The sequence below is a fragment of the Aquarana catesbeiana genome, linkage group LG05, assembly GCF_042186555.1.
Source record: "Aquarana catesbeiana isolate 2022-GZ linkage group LG05, ASM4218655v1, whole genome shotgun sequence".
Taxonomy (NCBI): domain Eukaryota; kingdom Metazoa; phylum Chordata; class Amphibia; order Anura; family Ranidae; genus Aquarana; species Aquarana catesbeiana.
In genome coordinates, this window is record NC_133328.1 from 34,029,395 (window position 1) to 34,056,931 (window position 27,537).

Here is a 27,537-nt window from a genome sequence, read left to right on the forward strand (position 1 = left end):
GCCGGGCACCCGTGATCACTCGTGACAGAGCGAGAGCCCGGATCTGTGTGTGTAAACACACAAATTCTGGTTCTTTCAGGGGAGTAGAGACAGATCATGTGTCCATACTAGTTATGAACACTGATCTCTCTCTCCTCCTAGACCAGTGATGGCGAACCTGGGCACCCCAGATGTTTTGGAACTACATTTCCCATGATGCTGCACTACACTGCAGAGTGCAAGAGCATTATGGGAAATGTAGTTCCAAAACATCTGGGGTGCCAAAGTTCGCCATCACTGTCCTAGACAGTCCCACCCCCCCAGTTAGAACACAGAGAGGGAACACAGTTAACCCCTTGATCGCCCCCTAGTGTTAACACCTTCCCTGCCAGTGACATTTATACAGTAATCAGTGCATTTTTATAGCACTGATCGCTGTATAATTGTCAGTGGTCCCAAAAATGTGTCAAAAGTGTCCAATTTGTCCCCCGCAATATCGCAGCCCCGATAAAAATCGCAGATCACCGCCATTACTAGTAAAAAAAAAAATAATAAAAATGGCATAAATCTATCTCCTATTTTGTAGATGCTATAACTTTTGCGCAAACCAATCAATATACGCTTATTGCGATTTTTTTTTTTACCGAAAATTTTGAAGAATACATTTCAGCCTAAAATGAGGAAAAAAATAGTTTTTTTGAAAAAATATGTGGGATATTTATTATAGCAAAAAGTAAAAGATATTGTGTTTTTTTTCAAAATTGTTGCTCTTCTTTTGTTTATAGCGCAAAAAATAAAAACCGCAGAGATTTATTTGTGGGAAAAAAAGGACGTCAATTTTGTTTGGGTACAGAGTTGCACGACTGCGCAATTGTCAGTTAAAGTGACGCAGTGCCGTATCGCAAAAAAATGGCCTGGTCATTGAGCAGCCAAATCTTCCGGAGCTGAAGTGGTTAAACTGGCCGCTCTGTTTTAAGCTTCTGACAGGCTACGCAAGGAGCCCCGTATCTCCGGAGCCACAGATGATAGGACCCCCCAAATTTGGGTTTTGGCTACCGACCCCCCAAATTTGGGGTCTCTTTTTTTTTTGTTTCTTTTATGCTCATGGCTCTGCCTCACCTGCCTCCCCTGACTGCATGTCCCTGGTTGTACCGGTTCTTTTCCTGGACTGAAATCGTTTCCTCTGATTTCTCTGCACACTGGAGCATCTTGCAGTTAGATGGCAGTTACCAAAATATTTCCTTTAAATCCTGAAGCTAGCCTTAAACCCTAAGCTTAAACTGGTAGTAGACTCTGTTCTAACACTTGTACCTACAGGCCAGCCTATAGGCTTACTTGTAGGTACTGTGAATATCTCTTAAACTTGCACAGTTTAAGAAATATTCCGAGTGCATGCAGCCGGCTACGTCACCGGCACATGTGCTTTGAAGGTCCCATATACAGTGCCCTTGCTATAAACGGCGGCGCTGTGTAAATAATTTACCATGCTGAGAGTGCACTCCCTGTGCTCTCCCAGCATGGCTACTAGCGAGTACTGGAAAGTTTCCGATGCATACTTGCGATTGGGAGCTTTCTGAACATATGACAGCCAATCACAGCAGACACGTGATTGGAATGCCCGCCCCCGCCTCCCACTTGCTGTTTCTGGCCCCTCCCACTTTCTGAGTCCCCTCAGAGCAAGCAGCTTGCTCTGGGGACACTCCTGCATACTTGCTCTCGAGCTGCCTCTGTGTGACACACAGAGCGTGGCTCAGTCCTGCCCCCCGCTCCTTGGCTGTGATTGGCAGCAGCAGGAGCCAATGGCTCCTGTTGCTATGTCTCAGCCAATAAGGAGAAAGAGTCCTGGGAGAGCCTTGGCTCTCGTACACATCACTGGATCTGGATCAGGCTCAGGTAAGTATTAGAAGGGGCTACGGGGGAAGCTGCATCCTGAAGGTTTTTTACCTTCATGAATACATGAAACTTTAACCTAACCCCTACACCTCACTTTAACCTAGATCCAAGCCCCAAACCTCAGCCTAACCACTAAACCTCTGTCAAGGTTCTCATTTATATACAGTTGTGCTCATAATTTTAGATACCCTGGCAAACATTTCTTTCACTCATGGTTAGTGTTTGGCTGAAGCCATTTATTATCAATCAAATGTGTTTACGCTTTTTAAATCATAATGACAACAGAAACTACCCAAATGACCCTGATCAAAAGTTTATATACCCTGGTGATTTTGGCCTAAAAACATGCACACAAGTTGACACAAAGGGGTTTGAATGGCTATTAAAGGTAACCATCCTCACCTGTGATCTGTTTGCTTGTAATTAGTGTGTGTGTATAAAAGGTCAATGAGTTTCTGGTCTCCTGATAGACCCTTGCATCTTTCATCCAGTGCTGCACTGACGTTTCTGGATTCGGAGTCATGGGGAAAGTAAAAGAATTGTCAAAGGATCGGCGGGAAAAGGTAGTTGAACTGTATAAAACAGGAAAGGAATATAAAAAAGATATCCAAGGAATTGAGAATGCCAATCAGCAGTGTTCAAACTCTAATCAAGAAGTGGAAAATGAGGGGTTCTGTTGAAACCAAACCACGGTCAGGTAGACCAACTAAAATTTCAGCCACAACTGCCAGGAAAATTGTTTGGGATGCAAAGAAAAATCCACAAAGAACTTCAGGTGAAATACAGGACTCTCTGAATACATGTTGTGTGGCTGTTTCAAGATGCACAATAAGGAGACGCTTGAAGAAAGATTGGCTGCATGGTCGAGTCGCCAGAAGAAAGCCATTACTACACAAATGCCTCAAAGTATCCCACTTACAATTCGCCAAACAGCACAGAGACAAGCCTCAAACCTTCTGGCACAAAGTCATTTGGAGTGATGAGACCAAAAATTAGCTTTTTGGCCACAACCATAAATGCTTCATTTGGAGAGGAGTCAACATGGCCTATGATGAAAGGTACAGAGGTGGATCGCCATGTTTTGGGGATGTGTGAGTGAAATTTGGTCAAAATTGTTGGCTAGATGAATGCAGTATGTTATCAAAAAATACTGGAGGAACATTTGCATTCATCAGCCAGGAAGCTGCGCATGGGACGTACTTGGACATTCCAACATGGCAATGATCCAAAACACAAGCTTTTTTTGCCAAGAGGAATGGGCAGCTTTGCCATCACCTCATCCACAAATACCACAAAAGACTTCAAGCTGTTATTGATGTTAAAGGGGGCAATACACGGTATTAAGAACTGGGGTATGTAAACTTTTGATCAGGGTCATTTGGGTAGTTTCTGTTGTCATGATTTAAAATGAGTAAACACCGTTAAATGATAATAAATGACTTCAGCCAAACACTAACCATGAGTACATTTTTTTTCTCGTGTGTTATCATTCATGTTCTCTGAAAAATCATAAATTCTATGTAAACTTATGAGCACAACTATAGGTTATGGTATAATTTAGTAGTAGTTATTGACAGTCACCTGGACTTGTTATGTAATGTTGAAGGTTTTTCGTAGCTATCCAAGCTACTACTTCAGTTCAAATGAATGTCAGGAAGATACTCCAGAATATATATCCACACAGATCGCACAGACACCTGAACCAGTCACCATGGAATGTGTCGAAGCAAATGTTGATCAACCAAGAAGAAGATAGGAGGTGTGAAAATTGTGGAACCACACCATCCTTGGTGTCAGAATTATATAACTAGAACATGGTGCTTCCACATCACTTGCGTCATCCTGTAGTTTGTCCCATACAGACAGGATATTGAGCTGCAAAGCTCTAAAGCGAAAATGAGTATAGACGGCCACTGTCTTAAACAGCGCATACACTATCTTGCCAAAAGTATTGGGACACCTGCCTTTACACGCACATTAACTCTACCACTTCAGCCCTGCAAAATTTTCTCCCTTAATGACCAGGCCATTTTTTGCGACAGGGTACTACGTCGCTTTAACTGTCGTGCGACATTGTACCCAAACAAAATTGAGGTCCTTTTTACCCCACAAATAGAGCTTTCTTTTGGTGGTATTTGATCACCTCTGCGGTTTTTATTTTTTTGCGCTATAAACAAAAAAGGGGCGACAATTTTGAAAGAAAACAATATTTTATACTTTTTGCTATAATAAATATCCCCCCAAAAAAATGTAAAAAAAGAAATTTCTTCATCAGTTTAGGCCAATATATTCTTCTACATATTTTTGGTAAAAAAGAATCCCAAGCGTTTATTGATTGGTTTGCGCAAAAGTTAGAGAGTCTACAAAATAGGGGATAGATTTATGCCATTTTTATCATTATTTTTTTTTACTAGTATTGACGGCAATCTGTGATTTTTAGGGGGAATGCGACATTGCGGCGGACACGTCAGACACTTTGGACACATTTTTGAGACCATTGGCATTTATACAGCGATCAGTGCTATAAAAATGCACTAATTACCATAAAAATGTCACTGGCAGGGAAGGAGTTAACACTAGGGGGCAATCAAGGGGTTAAATGTGTTCCCTCGTGTGTGTTTTTAACTGTGGGGGGAGGGGACCGACTAGAGGAAGAGACAGATCGCTGTTCCTAACTAGTAGGAACAGATGATCTGTCTCTCCTCTCCTGTCAGAACAGGGATTTTCTGTGGTGCAGCTCTGCATAGAAACCAATCAGCGTCCAGGTTTTTATTGTCAAAGCTTAATTGAACAAGCTGAAGTTAGAAGCTGATTGGCTACTATGCACAGCTGCACCAGACCTTGCAGTCATCGGTTTTAGTAAATCAACCCCTTTGTGTCAAAACCAAGGCTGACTTCTGAAGATTCAGCACCCAGTGTAACCTTTAAAGGACTTTTACTGTCTGCTGGACATTTGGCGTTAGCTTCTGAGTAGATTACTTCCTGAGAAGCAAGTTGTCCAGGTACACCAGAAAGGGGCAACCTTGGGTCCTCAACAACCACAGAAGCCAGAAAATCAGGATGTGTAGGTAGGCAACCTTGATATCCTTGCATGTCAGGAAGGCGTCCTGATGAAGTGAGCCAATCACCAATCGGGTAGATGCCGTCATAAATTTCTGTACTTTCTAGGGTTGCTACGTTTTCTTCCAGCCAAACCTGAATACTTTAGCGGTGCATGATAATTTTTTTTGTAGTATACACTATAAGATTGTAAAAGACCCAAGACACCATTGGGTGTCCCATGGAGAGTAGTAATGTGGTGCGCCATGGTAAATGTTGGGTGTGACCAAATTGCGTTAACAGTGGGAGGTGCTTAAAGGGTCATGACTAAATAGAACAAACACATTCTTTTACCCATAAAACATACTTAGATTAATGAACTTATCCTACCTTAAAATGGACAGTGTCAGTAGGCAGTGGACGGTGTGTAGACAGTGTCAGTAGGACAGTGGACGGCATCAGTATGGCAGTGGACGGTGTCAATAGGGCAGAGGTTGGTGTCAGTAGGGCAGTGGACGGTGTCAGTAGTTTTTTATTTTTGGTGAAGTAACAGGGGTCTAAACAGAGATCATTGAGGTCCAGAATAGGATGGACATCTATGTTTGTCTTGGGAACTGTGAACAGGGTGGAATAAAAACCTAGGACAGCAGCATTTTCGAGGTTGCATAAAAAACTGGTTCCAAAAACACCGTTGAATGCATAAAGTGTGGAGGAGGAAAGCAGCAAAACTCCAGCTTGTAGCTCCTGGACTCTTTGCTGCAGACCCAGTCATCTACAACTTCCTGAATCCAGATGGTCACGAAGGCCAATAGATGTCCCCACACCTGTGCAAGTGGGGGTGACCCTGCACTGCAATGAGGACTTGAAAATTCTGATGGACTTGGGGATTCTGTTCTTCTTCCAGAACTGAGATGTAGGCTTCTGCTTAGTGCCAGAGGCTTGTTGCTTATGAAAGGAACTCATTTTGGATTCCAAAGGCCTCACTAGTTTCTCACCTTCACATTCTTTTTAGGGGTAAAAGAGTGTTCACCTTCTGGATGAAAGTATCCAAGGATGGTCCAATCAAATGTGCAGTCTCTTGATTTGCTTCCTCCAAGAAGTTCCACTGACCAACAGTTGAGCCATAGAATCCTTCTCATGTGGACAGACATGGTGCTCAACCATGAAAGGTGCTTATGGAATCTTTCAAGGCATCCACTGAGAAACGTAAAGCTCTTGAAAAATCTTCCAGCAACTGCCAGATAGCAGGAACCCTGTGATCCGATTCTCTGGAACAAAGCATATGTTTTTGCCCAAGCTTTAAGGGCCTGGCAGACCCCTAACGCAGCCAACGCTGATGGCAGAGCTTTACCCACCAGGAAGAAGGATGCCTTAAAGATGGCCTTTAACCACGTATCCATTGTGTCTTTAAAGACTGGGACCTCATCCACCAGGCCCATCAGGACCTTATTTAAAGTAGTAAACCCTAAACATTTTTTTACCCTAATACATTCCCTTCTTTAAAGTGAAAAATGCTTACCTGAGCCCAGTCTCAATCCAACACTGTGGCTGAGAGTAGAGGCTCTCTCCTCCTCTACCAATTCTCACAGGCTTTGTTGAGAGCAGCAGGGACCATTGGGTCCCACTGTTGTCAAATCGTGGGGGGGGGGGTCAGGGCCAAGCCACGCTGTTTGTCTCCTTTTAATAACAGCTACTGAGGTGCAGCCCTCTGCGCAAAAAACACAGCCATAACTGCGGAGCACCAGGCGAAAGACTGACACCAGCTTTACATAGCTGAGAGGCACTCACCAATCTATGTATCCAGGCCAGCAGGCCCAATCTTCACCCATCACAGTGGGCGCATCCCGCAGGGCTTTCAGGGACTTGACTCGAAACACAACCACTGCCCTGGACCTGCAAAGCACACTGCACCATTGTACCCTGGAAATTGCTGCCTGCAGGTTTCATCGCAGACTGGCAGCATTTTAGGCCATCCCTACTCATTCATGTGGGGTTCAGGTACAGTCCCATCTTGGCCTGTTCGCCATCGACCAATCCGGATGAAGCCCTCTGCCTCATTAGGAGTAGGCCCAGAATTGGGGGAACTAAAGCTCAGGAAAGAACTATTCACAGAGACACCTATAGCCACATCAATGACCAAAGAACACTAGTTAAAAAGTGAGGCCTAGCTGAGCTGGGAGGAGTTGTGCCTGGACGGGGATTCCTACCAGTGTCCATTCGCCTAAAGGTGGCAGCATAACCCAAATATTCATGAAGTGCCCTGTGTCCTGTGATGTATGAATAGCAAATTGCTATCTCTACCCCTAAATAACATGCAGAAAATCTAATCTATGCTGTAATATTCCAAGAACAAAAATGCTTTGTGCCAAGTTATTAGTTGTGAAAAAATGTCTGCACAGCGTGTAGGTGGAATGCCGCTGTCGGTCTACAGTGCCCGTGGGAAATATTTACATTTTGTTTGTTGTCATAGAGATGTTTCTGTAATCAACTACAGCTAAAAAAGGAATGTTTGCGTAGACAAGCTGTGTCTGTACTTTTGCATGGCAACAAGCAAACCATGAGATGATTCCCGTAGGACACAATGGAGACTTCACAGGAACACAACAGCTAGAACATGCTTGAAATTTGAATTGTTCCTCAGCTCTGTGTTAAAAATAGGGAAATACAGGGGCTCTGTGGCTACTGCTGGTGCGTTACAGTCCTGAAGTCCTGAATTCGTGCGGAGCTGCCGGAGCCTCTTGTGCGGGTCTGCAGGACGGGAGCGGGATTGTCAGTGCTGTTTGAGCTGGAGGGGACTGAAGATACCACCTGGCATGGAGAAAGACAGTCATTGTGACTCAGGAGGGGACATGTTGTGTCAGTGAGGTGTCATCATCACCTGTCCCTGAGCTACTTACTGTATATAAAATAAAAAAATAAATATATTTGTTCCTTGATATCTACCTTATGATGACTTTACTAGTATTCCTTAAAGCGGAGTTACGCCGTTTTTTTTTTTTTAAGTCAGCAGCTACAAATACTGCAGCTGCTGACTTTTAAAATAAGGACACTTACCTGTCCAGGGCGCCCGCAGTGTCGTCACCAAAGCCGATCTGTCCCCTGGCTTACTGGCGGAGGCGCCCCCATCTTCGGTAAGGGAATCAGGAAGTGAAGCCTTGTGGCTTCACAGCCTGGTTCCCTACTGCGCATGCGCGAGTGGCGTTGCACAATCCCACTGGTCCCTGCTGTCTTCTGGGACCTGTGTGTCTTCCAGAAGACAGCGCGGGAGGGCGGAGGAGGCGCTGGACATGGCGTAGATATCCGCGGATACTGCGGCTATCTATGCCTAGAAGTGGGAGCAAATACCTGGATTAAACAGGTATCTGCTCCCCCCTCCCCCCTGAAAGGTGCCAAATGTGACACCGGAGGGGGGGGATTCTGAAAAGCGGAAGTTCCATTTTTGGGTGGAACTCCGCTTTAATGATGGAAATATACTGGATAACGAGATTAAGCTCAGCTAGATATTTACTCTCCTAAGATATGGGCGTAAAATTCATCCACAAGTTTTATCTAGTGTCCTAGCTATCTAGATATTTATCATATTGGCATCATTATTCTTCCTTATTGAAAAATAACTAGAACTCATATATTGTATCACCTATGTCTTGCAATGGAAAAAATAAGAAAGCTTGTGATCTAGATTTTCTTTTAAGATTTCTTTATTATTTATCTGTTAATTATTTCTTCTTTATTTATTTTTTTCATATCCTATTGCATCACATTCTTTAGATGTTTGTATTTTTTTCTCTTTACTATTTGGTCTTTATATTTTTTTTGTAATTTTTGATTTTTGTATGGTTAATTGGAATTAATAAAACATTTATTTTTTTATTAAACCTACCTTAAATCACATTGCTAATTGCGTATTGTACTTGTTTGTAGCCTAAATACTGAAATTTGGACTTAAAACTGTAATTTTGTAACTTTGGGAATGGCAGTAAAAACTTGGCTGTGGCAGTAAGGTTTGGATGTCTTGTCAGTAAATTTCAATCTGGTAGGTTAGCAACACTTCACTGTGGTGTAATGCATTAAGGCAACCCATTCAATGGGCTGTCAATGCACCCCAGTTAAACAATACCTGAAACTGCATGGCATGTGTAGGAAAGGTGTGTCGGCAGCTACCTTATGTGAGCATCGGGGTGCCATACTAAATGGACATATAGGTTAGTGCAGAAGAGTGTGGAGTCTTAATGTGAATTTAAAGACAAAACTACTATCAGGTTATATTTTGCTGCCTGTACCTCACTAGGTAGATTTCCCTAAATCCCAAAACAAAAATCTAATATTTTGCAATTTACTAATCCTTAGATGCGGTGGCTACATTTGTTTTTTTTCCTGTCTTTTCCCCACCTGGTGATCCTGCCAATAACACACTACTTGCCCCTGAGTGGCTATGCACACTTCTCCACTGTATGTGTGGAGGAAGCCATGGTTGTCAGACTCGACTTAAAGAATATCTAAAGGTTCTTTAAAAAAAAAAAAAAAAAAAGTCATACTTACCTTTTCTGTGCAGTTGGTTTTGCACAGAGTGGCCCCGATCCTCCTCTTCTGGGGTCCCCCGGGCCCTCCTGGCTCCTTCTTTTCTCGAGTGCCCCGTTGGAGAGCTGCTCTCCCTCAGGGCACTCGTGAGGGCGCGCTCCTGTGTCCTGCATCTATTGACATAGACAACAGGACTCGGCCCCGCCCCCCCCAGCTCCCACATCATTGGATTTGATTGACAGCAGCGGGAGCCAATGGCTGCGCTGCTATCAATCTATCCAATCAGGACCTGAGACACCGGCTGGAGCTGGTGTGCTCGTCCTTGTCCCTGGAAAGACTAGGTTGAGGTAAGTAAAAGGGGGGCTCTGGGGGGCAGCTGCATCACAGGAGGTTTTTGACCTTAATGCATAGAATGCATTAAGGTGAAAAACCTCAAGGGTTTACAACCCCTTTAAAACATCTTTGTGTAGGACCCTCCTAGATAGGTTGCTGGAAAAGCTAGGTAGATTTAGTTTTTTGGCTGCACTGTAATCAGTGTAGTTTGTGATTACTTTGGGCTGTTCTGGGCTCCACTGGCTGCAAGTTTGATTGTTTCTCCCTGCCCTCTGGAGAAGTCTAGAATGAAGTGGGCTGGAAAGGCTATTCTGCAACCTGAATATTTATGTTGACAATCCCTAGGAGGGGGAGCTGAGGCAGCTTAGGTCTTGTCCAGGAGAAGTTCCCCATCTGAAGAGCCGCTGCCCTTCTATGCAGCCCAGCTTAAATCCTACCTGTGCTCATCGAGGTCCCAGCTGTGGCAAAGCTGGGGGGCCTGTTTTGCTAAAAATCTCTGAAGCAAGGGATTTCACTGAGGATCTGGTCTGGAGGATTCACTGGGGAAACGTCTGTCTGATGTTGGAAGGAGGCATCCAAATATCCAGGGACATTGTGAGTACAGACCTGAGTGTAGGTTCCTAGTGACTGTTGCTGCTGCCATCCGTTGTGTATCAGTACAAGTGCTTGCCTGGCCGGGGATATCTCTGATGGGGTCTCAATGCTGTCCACTTTCTGGGCCATTGCTAGGACTGCCCTGAGAAGTAGGGACAAACTGAAGAGTGTCCTCACATTACTGCTCAGCATTCTTGGAGTATTCCACGGCTCCCTATGCCCTAAGTTATTCAGCATTACATTTCAAAAAGGTAACCCCTAGACTGTTCATTAAGCCAGAAGAGTGATTGTTGCCGTGTGCCTGGCTACTGTCACACTAATTGGTGAAAGGAACCTGGAGTAAATCAGTGGGCTCTTTCGGGGGTGAGGTGATTAGTAGTTTACAAAAGGAATATAAATAATTGTGCTTTTAATTATACTCACAGAAAGTGACAAGGACACTGCATTTGTTACAAGATCCAACAGGTATTTTCTGTACTTTCTAAAAATGTTCTTCACATCCAAGGACTGGTACGAAGAAGATTACATTTTTGTTTCTGGGTTTAGTTTTTCGTTCACTTCCCGTCCCGGAGATGCAGCAGGAAATAAGACAAAATCTTTCCAAAGTGAAAAGCTGCCTCAGGAACAGGTGCCTCCCTCGAAGGATGTTCCCTCATCTCTTGCTCTGGTGACAACTACCCTACAATGAGGATACTCTAGGTCTTCAGCAACCCCAGAACCAGAGTCAACACCTTGGTAAACACTGTGGGGGCCATGAAGAGGCTGAAAGAAAACAACAAACTGGGAGCGGCGATCCTCTACTGCAAATTGCAGAAACCATTGGTGAGGCCAGAAAATCAGGATGTCCCGCTTGATGAAGCAAAGCAATCACCGACTGGATAGACTCCAATTCTGAGTTTCTGTACTTTCAGGAACTTGTTGAGCCCCCCTGAGTCTAGAATAGACTGGACATCTATGTTTGGCTTAGCAACTGGCAGGACTATAAAAAATACTTTTATGGAGCCTTGACCTCCAGTGAACCTTACATCTGAACCATGTAATACTTATCAGGATGGCCCCCAGAAACTCTCCCATCCCCTCTCAACCCCCCCCCCTCCTTTTTCTTTCTTTTTCTCTTTCTTTACTCTAAATTCTGGATTTTCCTGGTGACTATCTGCCCCGAATGAGCACCAAGCTATGGCAGGGGAGGGGCACTTAGCAGCCACTTAGCTTGCAATATTTTAATTGTTACTTTGTCATTTTTTTCTTTGTTGGGAAATTTCCCATGTTTTCAGTCTCTTGTGTTTAGATATTCAAATATAATGCCGAATGCATGTTATTCTCCAACTCTTTTGTGGTTACGATTGCGGTCTACTTCTCCCTGCATGGCGTGTGACTTGGCCTTGCTGTGATCCTACATGTCCTTGGTGTAAACTTAAAGCTTTTCAATAAAAAAATTTGAACAAGAAAAAATTATTTTGAATACACTTTTAATGTTTTTTATAACCTTCTGCAGACTATGCTGATATTGCATAAATTAATAACATAGATTAGTAAGAAGGTGAATTACCACAGAAAAATACTTTCATCATCAAGTAACTGAATTTTAAGGCAAGATTTCTGTACATTTCATTCAACAATACTATTATAGTTGTTAGCACAAAATTAGAGCAGGACATATGAATACAAAAAATACTATTTTTCTGGTTGCCCTCCTCTTTCATATATTTTCTCACTTGTATTTCGTGATTATATGTTTCATTAGGATGGTGGACTAGGAAGGTAAAGCAGAATTCAAGGCTCTCCGGCCATTTTTGTTTCAGTTTTGGAAGGATCATGGAGGGATTAAAACCTCTGTTGGGCTTTTCTTGCTGCCTCTGTCACTGTTTGATGATTTCCCCTTATTTCAAGTTCTAGGGACAGTAATCACCAGGACAGAAGGTGAATGAAAAGCTCTGCAGTGAGTCGGCAGGGCTGGGCCAAGGGTAGGTGGAAGAGGCCGCTACCTTGGGTGCTTCCGCAGGAAGAGGATGCAAGGACAGGATCTGCAACCTATGCTACCAAAGAAGTCCACAGCTCATGGATGGGGGTGCACTTTGAAATCTTTTTTCACCTCGGGTGCTAACAGGGACAACATATAGCAATAAAAACACTTAATTTTTGGTAGAATGTGTTATAGTTGCATTGCTTTCATTATCCTGTGAACGGGGAATGAGAAAGACTCTCTCTCGCTGCAAAAATCAACTATAAAAGCTCAAAAGAGATTCTCAGGGCTCATTTACATTTGTGTTGCTCTTTGTGATGGATCGCTTTTCCGAGGGTATTTGACAGGTGGCTGGGTGGTGATATGTCACTTCCTCTCTGCCTATTTAACTCTCTACAGCTCATATTACCACACTGTGACTGCTTGTATAAACTAGCTGTAATTCTTAAATATAAAGGGACTGATTGATGTCAAGGTGCCACAGAGCCAAATCTACATTGAAAAGAAGCATCTGTTTGTAGCACGCTTGAGTGTACAGAGTGGCTAAATTTAGTTTGGCTCCTCTGTAGGTAGAGGAGCTTGGGTTAATTTGTTTGTATAAGCTGGGCAGAGCTCCAAGGGTTGGGTCAATGTTACCTCCCTCTGGCTTCCAGAATTTTCTGTATAGTTCTGAAAATCTGAGGGTGGAGGAACAGAGGCTAAAATCTATGTACCCACCAATTACTGGGTAGGTAAGGCCCAGAAGGTGGGGAGATAGGCCATAAATATTCTAAAGCCTGGCAGTGAGGTGTGCAGAATTCAGGGTCCAGTTGCCTGGAAGGAACCCCTGTGCCAGGGGGCTCTGCCCCTGGGCAGAAGGAAGGACATGAGAAAGCCAGTGGAAGAGAACAGGAGCAGCTGTAGTCTCACACTCTCTCCAGCCTCAGCTAGGCTTAGCTGAAGCCACCCTAACAGACAAGATCTGGGCCTGTATAGCAGGAAACAAACATAGGAAGAAGGCATACTAGCCTAGTGCATTACTGTGGAAGATAGTCCATTTGGGCTCCCTGACCATTGGGCTGCCAGGAAGATTACTGTGCCTGTAGCGCAGACTTTTTGCACCTTTATCTGTATAGCAGCAAGCCTGTGCAGCAGCCACTTAGACTTCAGGACTCACTAAAGAGGAATCGAGTAACTTTCAATTTTCAGACCCCAAGCCTGGATAGAGGAGGGGCAGCAAGGTGTAATACTTTGCTTGCCCATAACCTAGGGACAGCTTAGTGACCGTTCACAACTGGCCATCCTATACCTCTAGCTGAAGATTCAAGAGTAGCCAGGTACAATAGCATTTCTCTATGAAGTAGCACCTGTATTCAGCAGCTGGAACTTTTTGCTATCTGTTTTGCTGTACCATCAAACCTATAAGATGACAGCATCCTTGACAACACTAATTCTTAGCAGCCAGAAATATCATCAAGTCCTCAAGTTTGCATTCAAGATCTACAGTTTTGGGCATCCAATGTTTTTCCCCCATTTTCCCCATTCCTCATAAATTTAACCCCTAAATAAACCAAAAACAAAACAAACATCCCCTAGAATGGTTCTTGAGTCTGCATGAAAGCTGCAAAAATTCCTGTTGCCTGGCTGTGTGCACACAGTCCAACCAGCCCCCATAGGTGGAGGGAGGGGCTGCAAGGAATATATAGATCCCCAAAGACCAACATTAGAATCCACAGGCTAAGGTAGTGATACAACAGCTGTGGTGGAGTCTTAAAATGAATGATGGGTTCTTAAAATAAAAGAATAATAGTACTGCTCGGTTCAAAAAGTTGTTCCAGAAGTTGAGGATACTAATCAGTGAATATAATGTCCAGGTAGGTTAAAATTTTGCAGCATCTACATTCAAAGTTTTGTTCTTTTTTTTTTTTTTTTTAATTATTATTCCTGAAATTCTGCTTTGGATTCCAAAGTGGCCTCATTTTTTGCTGGGAAGGGTCCCCATATATTTGCAGATAATTGACAGCATGACTTCATCCGCTCCAGCGCCAATCGAGAGTAGACGGGAATCTCTGCAAAAAGAAAGGTTGACACTTAGCAATGAACACATGGGGCTGTTAGATTATAACTCTCTGGACAAAAATCTAAACCACAGTCAGAAAAGGCAATTTCAGAATTATCTATACATAGCAGCAGGCCCACAGATTAAAGGGAAACTAAGGTCTCTTTACACTTCCACGTTGTGGTAATGCATGTATTGTGTTGCCATTCATTTTGAATGGCGCGCCAACGCACCTGCTTTGTAGCGTGCTGCAATACATTAGAGAAAAATAGTCATGTGTGATTTTAAGCAGGCCAGGCTGCATTGGCAGCCTATTAATTTATATATATATATATATATATATATATATATATATATATATATATATATATATATACACACACACATACACAGTATATATATATATACACAAACACACACACACACACCACTGTGCAAAACTTTTAGGCAGGTGTGAAAAAATGCTGCAAATGAGAAATGCTTTCAGAAATAGAAGTGTTAATAGTTTATCGTTATTAATTAACAAAATGGAAAGGAAATGAACAGAAGAGAAGTCCAAATCAAATCAATATTTGATGTGACCACCCTTTGTCTTCAAACCAGCATCAATTCTTCTATGTACACTTACACATCATTTTTGAATGAAATCCTTCTGTCTCTTCATGTAATCCCAGACGGATTCCATGATGCTGAGATCAGGGCTCTGTGGGGGTCAAACCATCACTTCCAGGACTCCTTGTTCTTCTTTGTCTATATCTATGGTTCTCACCATTGCCTGCTTCTTTGTGCTTCTTCAAAAGATCTTGAACAGTACATCTTGAAACCTCAGTCTGCTTTGAAACCTTTGCCTGGGAGAAACCTTGCTAATGCAGTATAAACTACCTTGTGTCTTGTTGCTGTGCTCAGTCTTGCCATGGTGTATGACCTGTGACATGAAACTGTCTTCCACAACCTCACCTTAGTAGCAGAGTTTGGCTGTTCCTCACCCAGTTTTAAGCTTCCTACACAGCTGTTTCTGTTTCGGTTAACGACTGTGTTTTGACCTACATATTAAATCAATGATCATTAGCACCTGCTTGGTACAATCTGTTAATCATACACCTGACTCTAATCCTGCAAAATCCCTGACTTTGTGCAAGTGTGCAAAGTGCATGTCTAAGAATTGATGCTGGTTTGACGCCAAAGAGTAGTCACACCAAATATTGATTTTTATTTAGATTTTACTTTTGCTCACCCACTTTGCCTTTTGTAAATTGATAAAAATAAACAATTAAAATATATATTTTTGAAAGCATTCTTTTGGGTTCTCTGTTCTGCGCCTCGACTCCAAGAACAACCTCAGCACTTGGTTGAATAAAAAAAAAATAAAAATAGCTGCAAGCATGTATAAAGACACAAATATAAATATCTTTAACCTGGCTGTGGACTACTACCAAAATAGACATACACCAGTTTAGTGGTAAATGCACTTAATCTATTGATATGGGTTAGAATAAATGGCAGTTTGAACATAAATGAGCATGCAGTGGGCAAATTTGGACACAGCCTGCTGGTCAGAGTAATAACTATACCAAAGTAATCAGGTTCTATACCACTAAACTAGGATCAATACGGGAATCAGCAAATCCAGCAATAAACAGTGTAAATAAATGTTAACTGTAACATAGGTAGCAATACTACAGCTGATTTAGAGTGCAATCTAAGGGATTGAATAGGGTATGGTGCAGCATTTCCTAAAAGGAACCTCAAATAAGTAAAAGGGGCTAAAGGTCTCTGGGTAGCAACTGTTAAGGCACCATCCTTACTACTCAATCTTCAGCCGGTTAAATGTTGGGGACCAATAACCGTTGGCGCGCTTTACGACAGTCAGCAAGGCCTGCAGGCAGTAATAGGGCTATAAATACATATTTAACCGCTTGCCGACCAGCCGCCGTCATTATACTGCAGCAGGTTGGCACAATCCCGCGAGCCATCGTAGCTATATGTCGGCTCCTTTAAGCGGGATAGCAGGCGCGCGCACACGTCAGATGCACGGCGGGGGTGCCAATGCTCGCAGCCGACGGGTGCGATGACCGCCAGCCATGAGCAATCGCGAGCATGAGAGGCAGAACAGGGACGTATATGTGTAAACACACAAATCCCTATTCTGTTCTGTGAGGAGAGACAGATCGTGAGTTCCTAATATCTAGGAACCACGATCCGTCATTTCCTCTAGGTCAGTCCCCTCCCCCTATAGTTAGAACACACAGTCAGGGAACACAGTTAACCCCTTGATCGCCCCCTTGTGTTAACCCCTTCCCTTCCAATGACATTTTTACAGTAATCGGTGCATTTTTATAGCACTGATCACTGTATAAACGCCAATGGTCCCAAAAAAGTGTCAAAAGTGTCCAATGTGTCCGCTATAATGTCGCAGTCCCAGTAAAAAAATAAATTTAAAAAAATGCTATAAATCTATCCCCTACTTTGTAGACGCTATAACTTTTGCGCAAACCAATCAATATACGCTTATTGCGATTTTTTTACCAAAAACATATAGAAGAGTACATATCGGACTAAACCGAGAAAAAATTTGCTGTTTTTTTAAAAAAAAGGATATTTATTATAGCAAAAAGTACAAAATATTGTGTTTTTTTTCAAAATTGTCGCTATTTATTTGTTTATAGCGCAAAAAATAAAAACCGCAGAGATGATCAAATACCACCAAAAGAAAGTTCTATTTGTGGGAAAAAAAGGACGTCAATTTTGCTTGGGTGCAGCGTCACATGACCGCGCAATTGTCAGTTAAAGCGACGCAGTGCCGAATCGCAAAAAATGGCCTGGTCATTCAGCAGCCAAATCTTCTGGGCTGAAGTGGTTAAAATATATTATATTACATTTGTAATGTATTAGTGATATAAAGTCAACCTATGTTTTATTGAATAGTTTTGTGAATGGTACTAATTAGCCACAAATGTTTAATATGTGTATCCTCCCACCTTGTGATTTCCATTCAGTAGATAAGCTCGTTGTTGAGTGGAATGCATTAGCGGGCGAAGGTTCGGGTAGACTGTGTTTGCACTAGATGGATTAATGTCTAATAATGGCTCTTATATTGGAGTTCAGCTTCTTTCTTTTGATCAGCTTGAAGCACCCGATGGACTGTTGGAACAGACAGCCCCCACAGTTAGGAATGTGCCAGCAAGAGATATACAGCAGAGCGCTGGATTATTTCATTTTAACCTGGTCATATGACTGTGATATCATTGCTTCTGTCAAACCATTCCACTTTAATATCTTCTAGGAAACTGTAGTATCACCTGCCTGTCTATTGGGCCTCCTACTTTTTAATATATTTATTCATTATATAGGGTTTGGGATTAAGGCCCCTTTCACACTGTCGGACCGTTCAGGTCCGCCTGTCAGTTTTGACGGCAGACCTGAACGGGCGCTCCATGCTAGTCTATGGCACGACGGATGTCAGCGGTGACATGTCCGCTGACATCCGACCCGGTCCGATCTGCTAAAAGCAGACAGATGCCCCTACGTTTGCATCAGTCCCTGGTGGATCGGATCGGGTGAGATCTGATGAAAATAGACATGCTGTTCGTTTTCGTCCAATCCCTCCATAGGAAGCAGAGCAGCGCTGGACAGGCCCCTCCCCGCTCAGTGAGCAGAGATGGACCTGTCATCCGCTGGCTCAGCGGAGATCAACAGAGAGATCTCCTGCTGAGCTGGCGGACAGAGGCGGACTCCGAGGCAGCGGATCCGCCTCGTGAGAATGATGACTGAAAGTACCATTTCAGTCTTTGCAGATGACACCAAGCTATGCAGTGGAATAACGTCCTTACAGGATGTCTCCAATTTACAAGCCAACCTCAATGCACTGTCTAATTGGGCGACTTTGTGGCAGATGAGACTTAATGTTGATGAATGTAAAGTTATGCACTTGAGGACTAAAAATATACATGTGTCATACATACTAGGGGGGAGTACAACTGGGGGAATCCATAGTGGAGAAGAATCTGGGAGGTTTTGGTAGATCATAGATCCAAAAAACAATCTGCGCTATCCCCACAATTCAGTGATAATATGTGACAAAAAATATTTTTATATGTACATTGATAAAAAGTGCTGCAACCAAAAAAAACTTGAATATCTAGTTCTGGTAAGTGTAACATATAACTTCTGGTGCGCTACTAACATCAAAAATTGAATAAATAAATCAAGAATAAATGAGAATGTATATTCAAATACTGCACAACCCTGGTGACTGAAGAAAGTCCTGAAAAAAGTCAATCAATCCTGAAAGCAAATTTCTGTGTGTGAAGTCCTTCTTTCAATGAATGAAAAACATCTCCTTGATCAAGGCAAAAACAACAGAAAGGAGGGGGGGGGGGCGCTTACAAGATACGTTGGACCCCTATTACGGGGGTCTTACGAGCCCACAGATGCCGGATCAGGCAAGCAGGAACAGCTGGTCTTGTTAGCGGATTACGGTCCGTCTCAGGTCCCTCACAGGCAATGGGAGTACAATGGAAAAGGCAGTGCTTCCGTGGGATCATCAATATGTAGGAGAGATCAAACAAACAGGAGATCCTCCATTGTGTAGTACTTTAGATTCTTTATTAAAAGATATATTGCGTTGCTGACATCACAGGCTGAGCAGAAAGTTAGGCAAACGAACAGCACGGCCGCGGTGAAGCCAGCCAGCTGATTGTGTGGTGACGTCAGGTCTCGTGACTCCTGTCCAACGCGGCGTTTCTCCGTAAGAGGCTTCCCAGCAGAAGATAAATAAAGAATCTAAAGTACTACACAATGGAGGATCTCCTGTTTGTTTGATCTCTCCTACATATTGATGATCCCATGGAAGCACTGTCTTTTCCATTGTACTCCCATTGCCTGTGAGGGACCTGAGACGGACCGTAATCTGCTAACAAGACCAGCTGTTCCTGCTTGCCTGATCCGGCATCTGTGGGCTCGTAAGACCCCCGTAATAGGGGTCCAACGTATCTGGTAAGCGCCCCCCCCTTTCTGTCGTTTTTGCCTTGATCAAGGAGATGTTTTTCATTTATTGAAAGAAGGACTTCACACACAGAAATTTGCACTGATTGATTGTTTTTTTTCAGGACTTTATTCAATCACCAGGGTTGTGCAGTATTTGAATATACATTCTCATTTATTCTTGATTTGTTTATTCAAATTTTGATGTTAGTAGTGCACCAGAAGTTATATGTTACACTTTGGTAGATCATAGGCTTAATATTAGCATGCAATTCCAAGCTGTGGTTTCCAAAGCGAAAAATCCTTTGTATAAGAGAGGTATGGACTCCAGAGAGAGGGATATAATTTTGCCCCTGTACAAATCATTGGTAAGACCTCATCTGGAATATGCAGTTCAGTTTTGGGCACCAGTTCTCAAAAAGGATATCGGGGATCGGGGATAAAGTGCAGAGAACGGCAACCAAACTGATAAGAGGCATGGAGGAGCTCAGCTATGAGAAAAGATTAGAGGAACTGAATTTATTCTCTCTCTCTGATTAAGAGGGGATATGATCACCATGTATAAATATATAAGGGGTCAATATGGATCTCGGTGTTGAGTTCTTCACTTTAAGGTCATCATAGAGGACAAGGGGGCACTCTTCACGTCTAGAGGAAAAGAGATTTCATCTTCAAATATGGAAAGGTTTCTTCACATTAAGAGCTGTGAAAATGTGGAGTAGACTCCCTCCAGAGGTGGTTCTGTCCAGCTCAGTAGATTACTTTAAAAAAGGCCTGGATTCATTCCTAAATGTACATAATATAACTGGGTACTGACATTTATAGGTAAAGTTGATCCCGGGAATATCAGATTGCCTCCAAGGGGATCTGGATTTAATTTTTTCCCTTGATGGTGCAAATTAGATCATGCTTTGCTGGGTTTTTTTTTTGCCTTCCTCTGGATCAACTGTGGGTATAGGTTTGTGTATAATATGGCATTGTATGATTTTTTTTCCCCCCTTTTTTGATTGAACTAGATGGACTTGTGTCTTTTTTCAACCTGACTAACATAGTAACTGTTTGTGCAGGGTCAAGTGAATCACAATACTGTCATTACAGAACAACAAATCCATTGTCACGTAAAAGAATAACAAATGACTAAATACACATTTAACTGTGTATTTAGTAATTTGACTGAAATTTCAACTTCAAACCTTTAAAAAAAAAAAGGGAACTCAAATGAACTTTTCAATTTCAGCTAAAAAAATAAATGAGAAATTGCTCCACATTGTCAGTAAGATGTGACTAAATCCGCATTCACCAGAAAGTGAACCCACTCCATAGCTGCAATGTTAGTTTTACTCTGAAGTTGTGAAAGAAATGAGAAAAAAAGTAAAATACAACGTACAGGAAAGAGGCACATAAAAACATTCCATATCTGGAATTTAGTAAGCTCTAAAAATAATGTTTTCTTTGATGCAACTCTGTACTCCATAATTGTTGGAAACGGTGAATATTATGTCACGGAGAGCTGCTAGAAGTTCCGTATCCCTTCTACGCAATAAAAATAAGTAAGTACAATTCCAGCCATTTCTAGTTATGTATATTTATATGACTCTTTCTCCCTCTTCTCTGCGTGAGCGGAGGGGAGTATAAAACGAAAATAAATCTGTAGGGCAACACTAGTACCGCCAGGCACCATCTATATGAAGAATGGGAAATGAATCAAGTCCCGAATATTTTGCATTGTATAATATGTTAGTACTGGAAGCTCCAAACCAGATAGCAAAGAGAGTACAAGGAGTGATTGCACAATCAGCAACAAGAGGTGAAAATATTTGTTTAACCCCTTCCTGCCCCCTCCCAACAGCTATTTAAAGCGGACCTTCACCCTCTTCCACAGGTTCCTTCCATCCCCCCTCCTCCCATCCTGCAGAAGTATTGCATTCTTTTTTTTGTTTTTTTGCCAAAATGCCTGGCCCCGCCTCCCAAGGTACGTCCTTCGTCTTAGGCGAATGACACACACACTGCCTGCTGTGCCTCCCAGGATATGCACGTCACATATCCCAGGAGGCATGGCCTTTCATTCAAGGAAAGGAGGAGTGGGTGGAAGAGTCGACGGCCTCTTCATGATGTCAGAAAGAACATGGTGGCATGGGCAAAGAGGTGGCGGGGCATGGGAGAATCTCAGCGGGACAACGCTGGATCCACTGGATGTTAGAGGTGCGCATCTTCACTGGTCTCACGATTCTATTCAATTACGATTATCTGGTCAATGATTCGATACGATTCAATTCGGCGATGCAAAAAAAATCACACTCCCTGCATATAGCGAGACAAGGACATGGAAGAGTCCAGGATATGAGGGAGGAGTAGGAACTGAAGAATGGAAGAATCCATGAATAAGAAAGGAAGGATGGAAGAGTCTGGGGATGGGGGAATCCATGGATAGGGAATGGAAGGCCAGAGGAGTTTGGAGATAGGAACTGAAGGATGGAAAAGTCTGGGGATGGAGATCGAGGAATCCATGGATAGGAACTGAAGGATGGAAGAGGCTGGGGATGGAGATGGAGGAATCCATGGATAGGAACAGAAGGATGGAAGAGGCTGGGGATGGAGGAACCCAAGGATAGGAACAGAAGGATGGAAATGTCTGGGGATGGGGATGGAGATGGAGGAATCCATGGATAGGAACAGAAGTATGGAAGAGTTTAAAGATAAAAATGGTGGTGGTGAGGGGGGGAGTGAAGGATGGAAGAATCAAAGGGAGGATGTTAAGATGATCATCACGGAGTCCTGCAGGTGAGGAACATCAGAGGTAGAGGATCCCCTGTGCTGTGTACATGGCGGGGTTTGGGTGGTGATGGTCTCCTCCTGGAGTCCGGGGTTGGGGATGTCATTGTGCTTTCTGTATAAACACATTTTATTAAAGTGAAATTCCACCCAAATGTATTGTATAATGTAACTTCCGCTTTAAGGAGCCCTGACCCCCTTACATGCAACAACTGGCATGTCATTTTTTTGGGGGGGGGTACTTAGATTTGACAGGTACCCAGCTCCCACTTCTGCTTGGGCCGCCTAGGCAGCCCCTCCTACCCTGCAATCTTCTGGGACACGTCACAGGTCCCAGCAGATTGCCCAACCATTCAGGACAGCGCAGTGAGACATGCGCACCTGGCTGTGAAGCTGCAAGCTGTCACAGCCAGATGCCCACAGTAGTATTGCCAGCGCCGTGGACAGGCGGTGGAGAGAAGGGATGGTTTGGGCAGCCACTTTGCTGGACCGTGGGACAGGTGAGTGTCTTTTTATTAAAAGTCAGAAGATATACTTTTTGTAGCTGCTGACTTTTAATAAACAAAAAATTGACTTGAACTCCGCTTTGAATTAAAAATAATCTCACTCCCTTAAAAAGTGCACTAATCCAGTGCACTACAGGGTACAGGCATTCACACACACGGCTGCTGGGAGGTCAGGAGGGATTAGAATCCAAACAGCCCTGTGAAGTTCCCTGTACTGTCTCTGTGCTGACAATTCCCTGGCTTCCCTGTTTGCACCTTCCAGCACAATAGGAGTTAACAGAGTGGAATGTGCAAACAGGGAAGCCAGGGAACTGTCAGCACTGAACGTGTACGAGGTGTAAGTAGAGTACAAACACATTTGTACTCTACTTACTGCTGTTAAAATACCTTTGTCTTAATAAATCCTGAGCTATAATCCATTAAGAGCCCCGCTGTATGTGCTTTTTAGAAAATATATAGCTTCATACCGCATTTCTCAGTGTGTGTACAGTGTACACGCCGCTCATGTGACTGCCCGGCCCGCCTCTCTACTCTCTCCTCTCACGTCCCTCCTGACGTCAGCGGGGAATTCTCAGCCCTGCCCACTGACTGTAGCTATCAAATCAGAAGAGAGGAGGGCAGGGCTGAGAATTCCCCGCTGATGTCAGGAGAGATGTGAGAGGAGAGAGGCGGGCCGGGCAGTCACATGAGCGGCATGTATTGTACACACACTGAGAAAGCAGGAGTTCCACTTTACACCGGAAGGCAGGAAAGACCTCCCGATCACGTGATCGCTGTGATTGGCTGTCACAGTAGTCCCATGATTGGTAGCATGCCCCTCCGTCTCCCAATCATAACCAGAGACCAGTAGCTGACTGCTTTCACTGCGGGCCCGGTCACTGTGCTGGGGGAATGCACTCTCAGCACAGAAACCTCTCACCATGGATGCAAATGTGTGGCTTGTGTACGTTAAAGCCCATCCTCCGTTCTGCTGTATATATGCATTACATGGTTGGCAAGAGGTTAAAGGACAACTCTATCTGTCCTTTAACTACTTTATGACATGCCCTATTGTAGCTTTACTGCTACAGTGAGGCCGCTGTGCGCAGAATAACATATATATATATAAACACACATGATCCCGCACTCTCGGGTCGCGGGTGCGAATGTGCGCCACCAGCAGCTCGCTTCCACTGTGATTCCACACAGCGGGAGCTCATCAGCGGGTACTGCAGACTCAATGTCCACCGACACCAGCCGATTGTTCAGTACATTGAGGCATTGATCCTGTGTTCCTGCAAAGGGGACATGGATCCATGCCTTCCCTTAGTAAAAGTACATCCCACACAGTGTACAAACACTGGCTAGGTACACAGTTAACCCTTTGATCGCCCCTGATGTTAACCTCTCCCAGCCAGTGTCATTAGTACAGTGTCAGTGCATATTTTTAAGCACTGATCACTGTATTAGTGTCACTGGTTTCCAAAAAAGTGTCAGTTAGTTTCTTATTTGTCTGCCGCAAAATCACAGTCCTACTATCAGTCACTGAACACCAACATTACTCATAAATCTATCCCATAGTTTGTAGACACTATAACTTTTGCGCAAACCAATCAATATACGCTTATTGGGATTTTTTACCAAAAATATGTAGCAGAATACATATTGGCCTAAATTGATGAAGAAATGTGCCTTACAGTTTTTTATTTGATACGTTTTATAGCGGAATGTAAAAAATATATATATTTTTGAAAAAAATTGTCGCTCTTTTTTTTGTTTATAGTGTAAAAAATAAAAACCGTAGAGGTGATCAAATACCACCAAAAGAAAGCTCTATTTGTGGGGAAAAAGGACATAAATGTTATTTGGGTACAGTGTTGCACGACCATGCAATGGTCAGTTAAAGTAACGCAGTGCCGTATTGCAAAAAATGGCCTGGTCATGAATGAGGGTATATCTTCCGGAACTGAAGTGGTTAAGGCACCCTCCAACCCACTGCAGTCTGATGCTTATCTCTGTCCCTGTTCCAGGGATCTTCACTGCACTACAGTTTCGAGCCAAACAGACTTTTTCTAAAAGTGTCCCTACCTAAGAAATACCGTGCAGCCTCAAATGGAATACGCAGGTAGTAGATGCAAAGAGACTACAAGGGATAGGCAGCAATGAGTCGCAACAAATGATGAAGGTGAGAATAATGCCCTGTACACACGGTCGGATTTTCCAAATGGAAAATGTGTGATAGGACCTTGTTGTCGGAAATTCCGATCGTGTGTGGGCTCCATCACACATTTTCCATCGGATTTTCCGACACACAAAGTTTGAGAGCAGGCTATAAAATTTTCCGACAACAAAATCCGTTGTCGGAATTTCCGATCGTGTGTACACAAATCCGATGGACAAAGTGCCACGCATGCTCAGAATAAATAAAGAGATGAATGCTATTGGCTACTGCCCCGTTTAGAGTCCCGACATACGTGTTTTACGTCACCGCGTTCAGAACGATCGGATTTTCCGACAACTTTGTGTGACCGTGTGTATGCAAGTCAAGTTTGAGCCAACATCCGTCGTTAAAAATCCTAGGATTTTGTTGTCGGAATGTCCGAACAAAGTTCGACCGTGTGTACGGGGCATTAGTATTTTATAAATGGCAACTGTTCCAATTATTCCTTCTGAAAAATATAATTTTTGGACCTAATTTGCATGGGAGATGTTGTGCGCACTTAAGTGATGACAGAAGCTTGCACTGGAAAGATTGATTACAACAGGCTGCAGTGCAATCTAGAGGCTCTCAGAAGGCCCTGGTCAATATACCTGCAAGACATCAAGGGGCAATTATTAAAGCAGAAGTATGGCCAAAGCACTTCGTTCTGCACTTCTATAAACCGGTTTTCAACTGCTGTCTGCTGCCATCACTAAGTTAGGATCCGCTCAGCCTCTCAGCGAGCTGCTGAGAGCCTGAGCCAGCCACTCCCACCAGCTCCCCAACCCAGCACTCCAGTGAGCACTGGAGGGACAGAGCAGAGAGCCGGTGACTGACAGTCACCGGCTCTCTGCTCATTGAAGACAGAGAACTGAGTGTTCAGCGCTCTTTGATTGATCAGTTCTCAGTGTAGAGCCAGCGCGGAACAGATGCAGCTGAAATCGATGCTGCATCCGCTTAGGTGAGTACTGTTTGAGTGTTTTTTTTTTAGATCCCCAAGCTTCTCTTTTAATATTTAATCTGCAAGCAGAGTAAGGTTGATTGAAGGGAGTCACTTCAATGCTCCAGTGCTAAAGACCAGCCTCTTCCTACAGTTCAGGAGAACGGCAAGGAGTCAGCAAAGCATTGCACCTGCGATCAGTGGATTATGGGTGCAGTCTCAGGCTCCTGCAAACTCTTCCTCTGCCCGTACCTCTGTATGGGCTGTCAGTTGGAAAGCTGGAGGAACATTCAATGAAATACAACCATGCTGATTATTATTCTTGTAGCCCATTAAACATTACAAGTCCGTCTGCTGCGGGGGAAGACAGGACTTGTAGCTCATACATTCACAGATCCCTTTGAATCTAAATGAGGCTGCATGGGCAGAAGGTGGGAGGGGAGTAATATGAACCCTAAATAGGGGTGTAACGTGGTGCAAAATGGGAACTTAAAGGGGTTGTAAAGGTAAAAATTTTTTCACCTTAATGCATTCTATGCATTAAGGTGAAAAAACTTCTGACAGAACCGCCGCCCCCAGCCCCCCCGTTTTACTTACCTGACGCCTCGAAAGTCAGCTTCGCGTTCCCGACATCTGTTCCTCCGCTCACCCTGGCCGCTGATTGGCTGCAGTGGATGGATTGAAAGCAGCGCAGCCATTGGCTCGCGCTGCTGTCAATCACATCCGATGACGCGGCGCGCCGGGGGGCGGGGCCGAGTGATACAGCGAGCGGCTATAGCCGCCGGCTGTATCACGGGAGCGCGCCCGCAAGCACTCACCACCGTGCGAGGGAGCTCGCATTAAGGTGGTGAATGCTTGTGGGGAGGAGCTGAAACAGCCGCCGAGGGACCCCAGAAGACGAGGTTCGGGGCCACTCTGTGCAGAACGAGCTGCACAGTGAAGGTAAGTATAACATGTTTGTTATTTTAAAAAAAAAAAAAAAAACACCTTTACAAACGCTTTAAGCTCCTTGAGGGCAAGGACTGATGTGAATGTATAATGTACATGTAAAGTGCTGCGTAAATTGATGGCGCTATACAAGTACCTGAAATAAACTTTAAGATGACCTTAGACCAATAAAATTTAATTTTAAAATGGTTATTTATTGGATTACTACACAGATCTGGAAGAAATACACAACACACACCACAATTCAAGAAGAATACACATGAGGAATGTATTTAGACAATATTTGCTTATCTCAGAGTTCAGCTCTTAGGCCCCTTTCACACTGGGGCGGTGGGGGCGTCGGCGCTTTACCGTCGTTTTAGTGGTATTAACCCCTGCTAACGGCCGGAAAAGGGTTAAAACCACCCACAAAGCAACGCTATGCCGGCAGTATAGCCGCGCTGCCCTATTGATGCCAATGGTCCCAAAAATGTGTCAAAATTGTCCGATGTGTCCGCCATAATGTCGCAGTCACTTTAAAAATCGCCACCATAACTAGTAAAAAAAAAATAATAAAAATGCTATAAATCTATCCCCTATTTTGTAGACGCTATAACTTTTGCGCAAACCAATCAATATACGCTTATTGCGATTTTTTTTTACCAAAAATATGTAGCGTAATACATATCGGCCTAAACTGAGAAAAAATTAGCTTTTTTTTAAAAAAAAAAAAAATATGAGGATATTTATTATAGGAAAAAGTACAAAATATTGTGTTTTTTTCAAAATTGTCGCTATTTTTTGTTCATAGCACAAAAAATAAAAAACGCAGAGGTGATCAAATACCACCAAAAGAAAAAATGGCCTGGTCAT

At 43.4% G+C, this 27,537-nt stretch overlaps 1 protein-coding gene across 1 annotated transcript in view; it reads right to left on the bottom strand.

Moving 5' to 3' along the window:
* Positions 1-11,808: 11,808 nt before the first annotated feature.
* Positions 11,809-27,537, bottom strand: part of LOC141144172 (probable acyl-CoA dehydrogenase 6) — a 196,573-nt gene continuing 180,844 nt past the window's right edge. Inside the window, exon 10 of the mRNA XM_073629593.1 lies at positions 11,809-14,367. Within this exon, the coding sequence (XP_073485694.1) occupies positions 14,274-14,367 (94 nt within the window). The 3' untranslated portion in view covers positions 11,809-14,273. The remainder of the gene's footprint in view (positions 14,368-27,537) is intronic.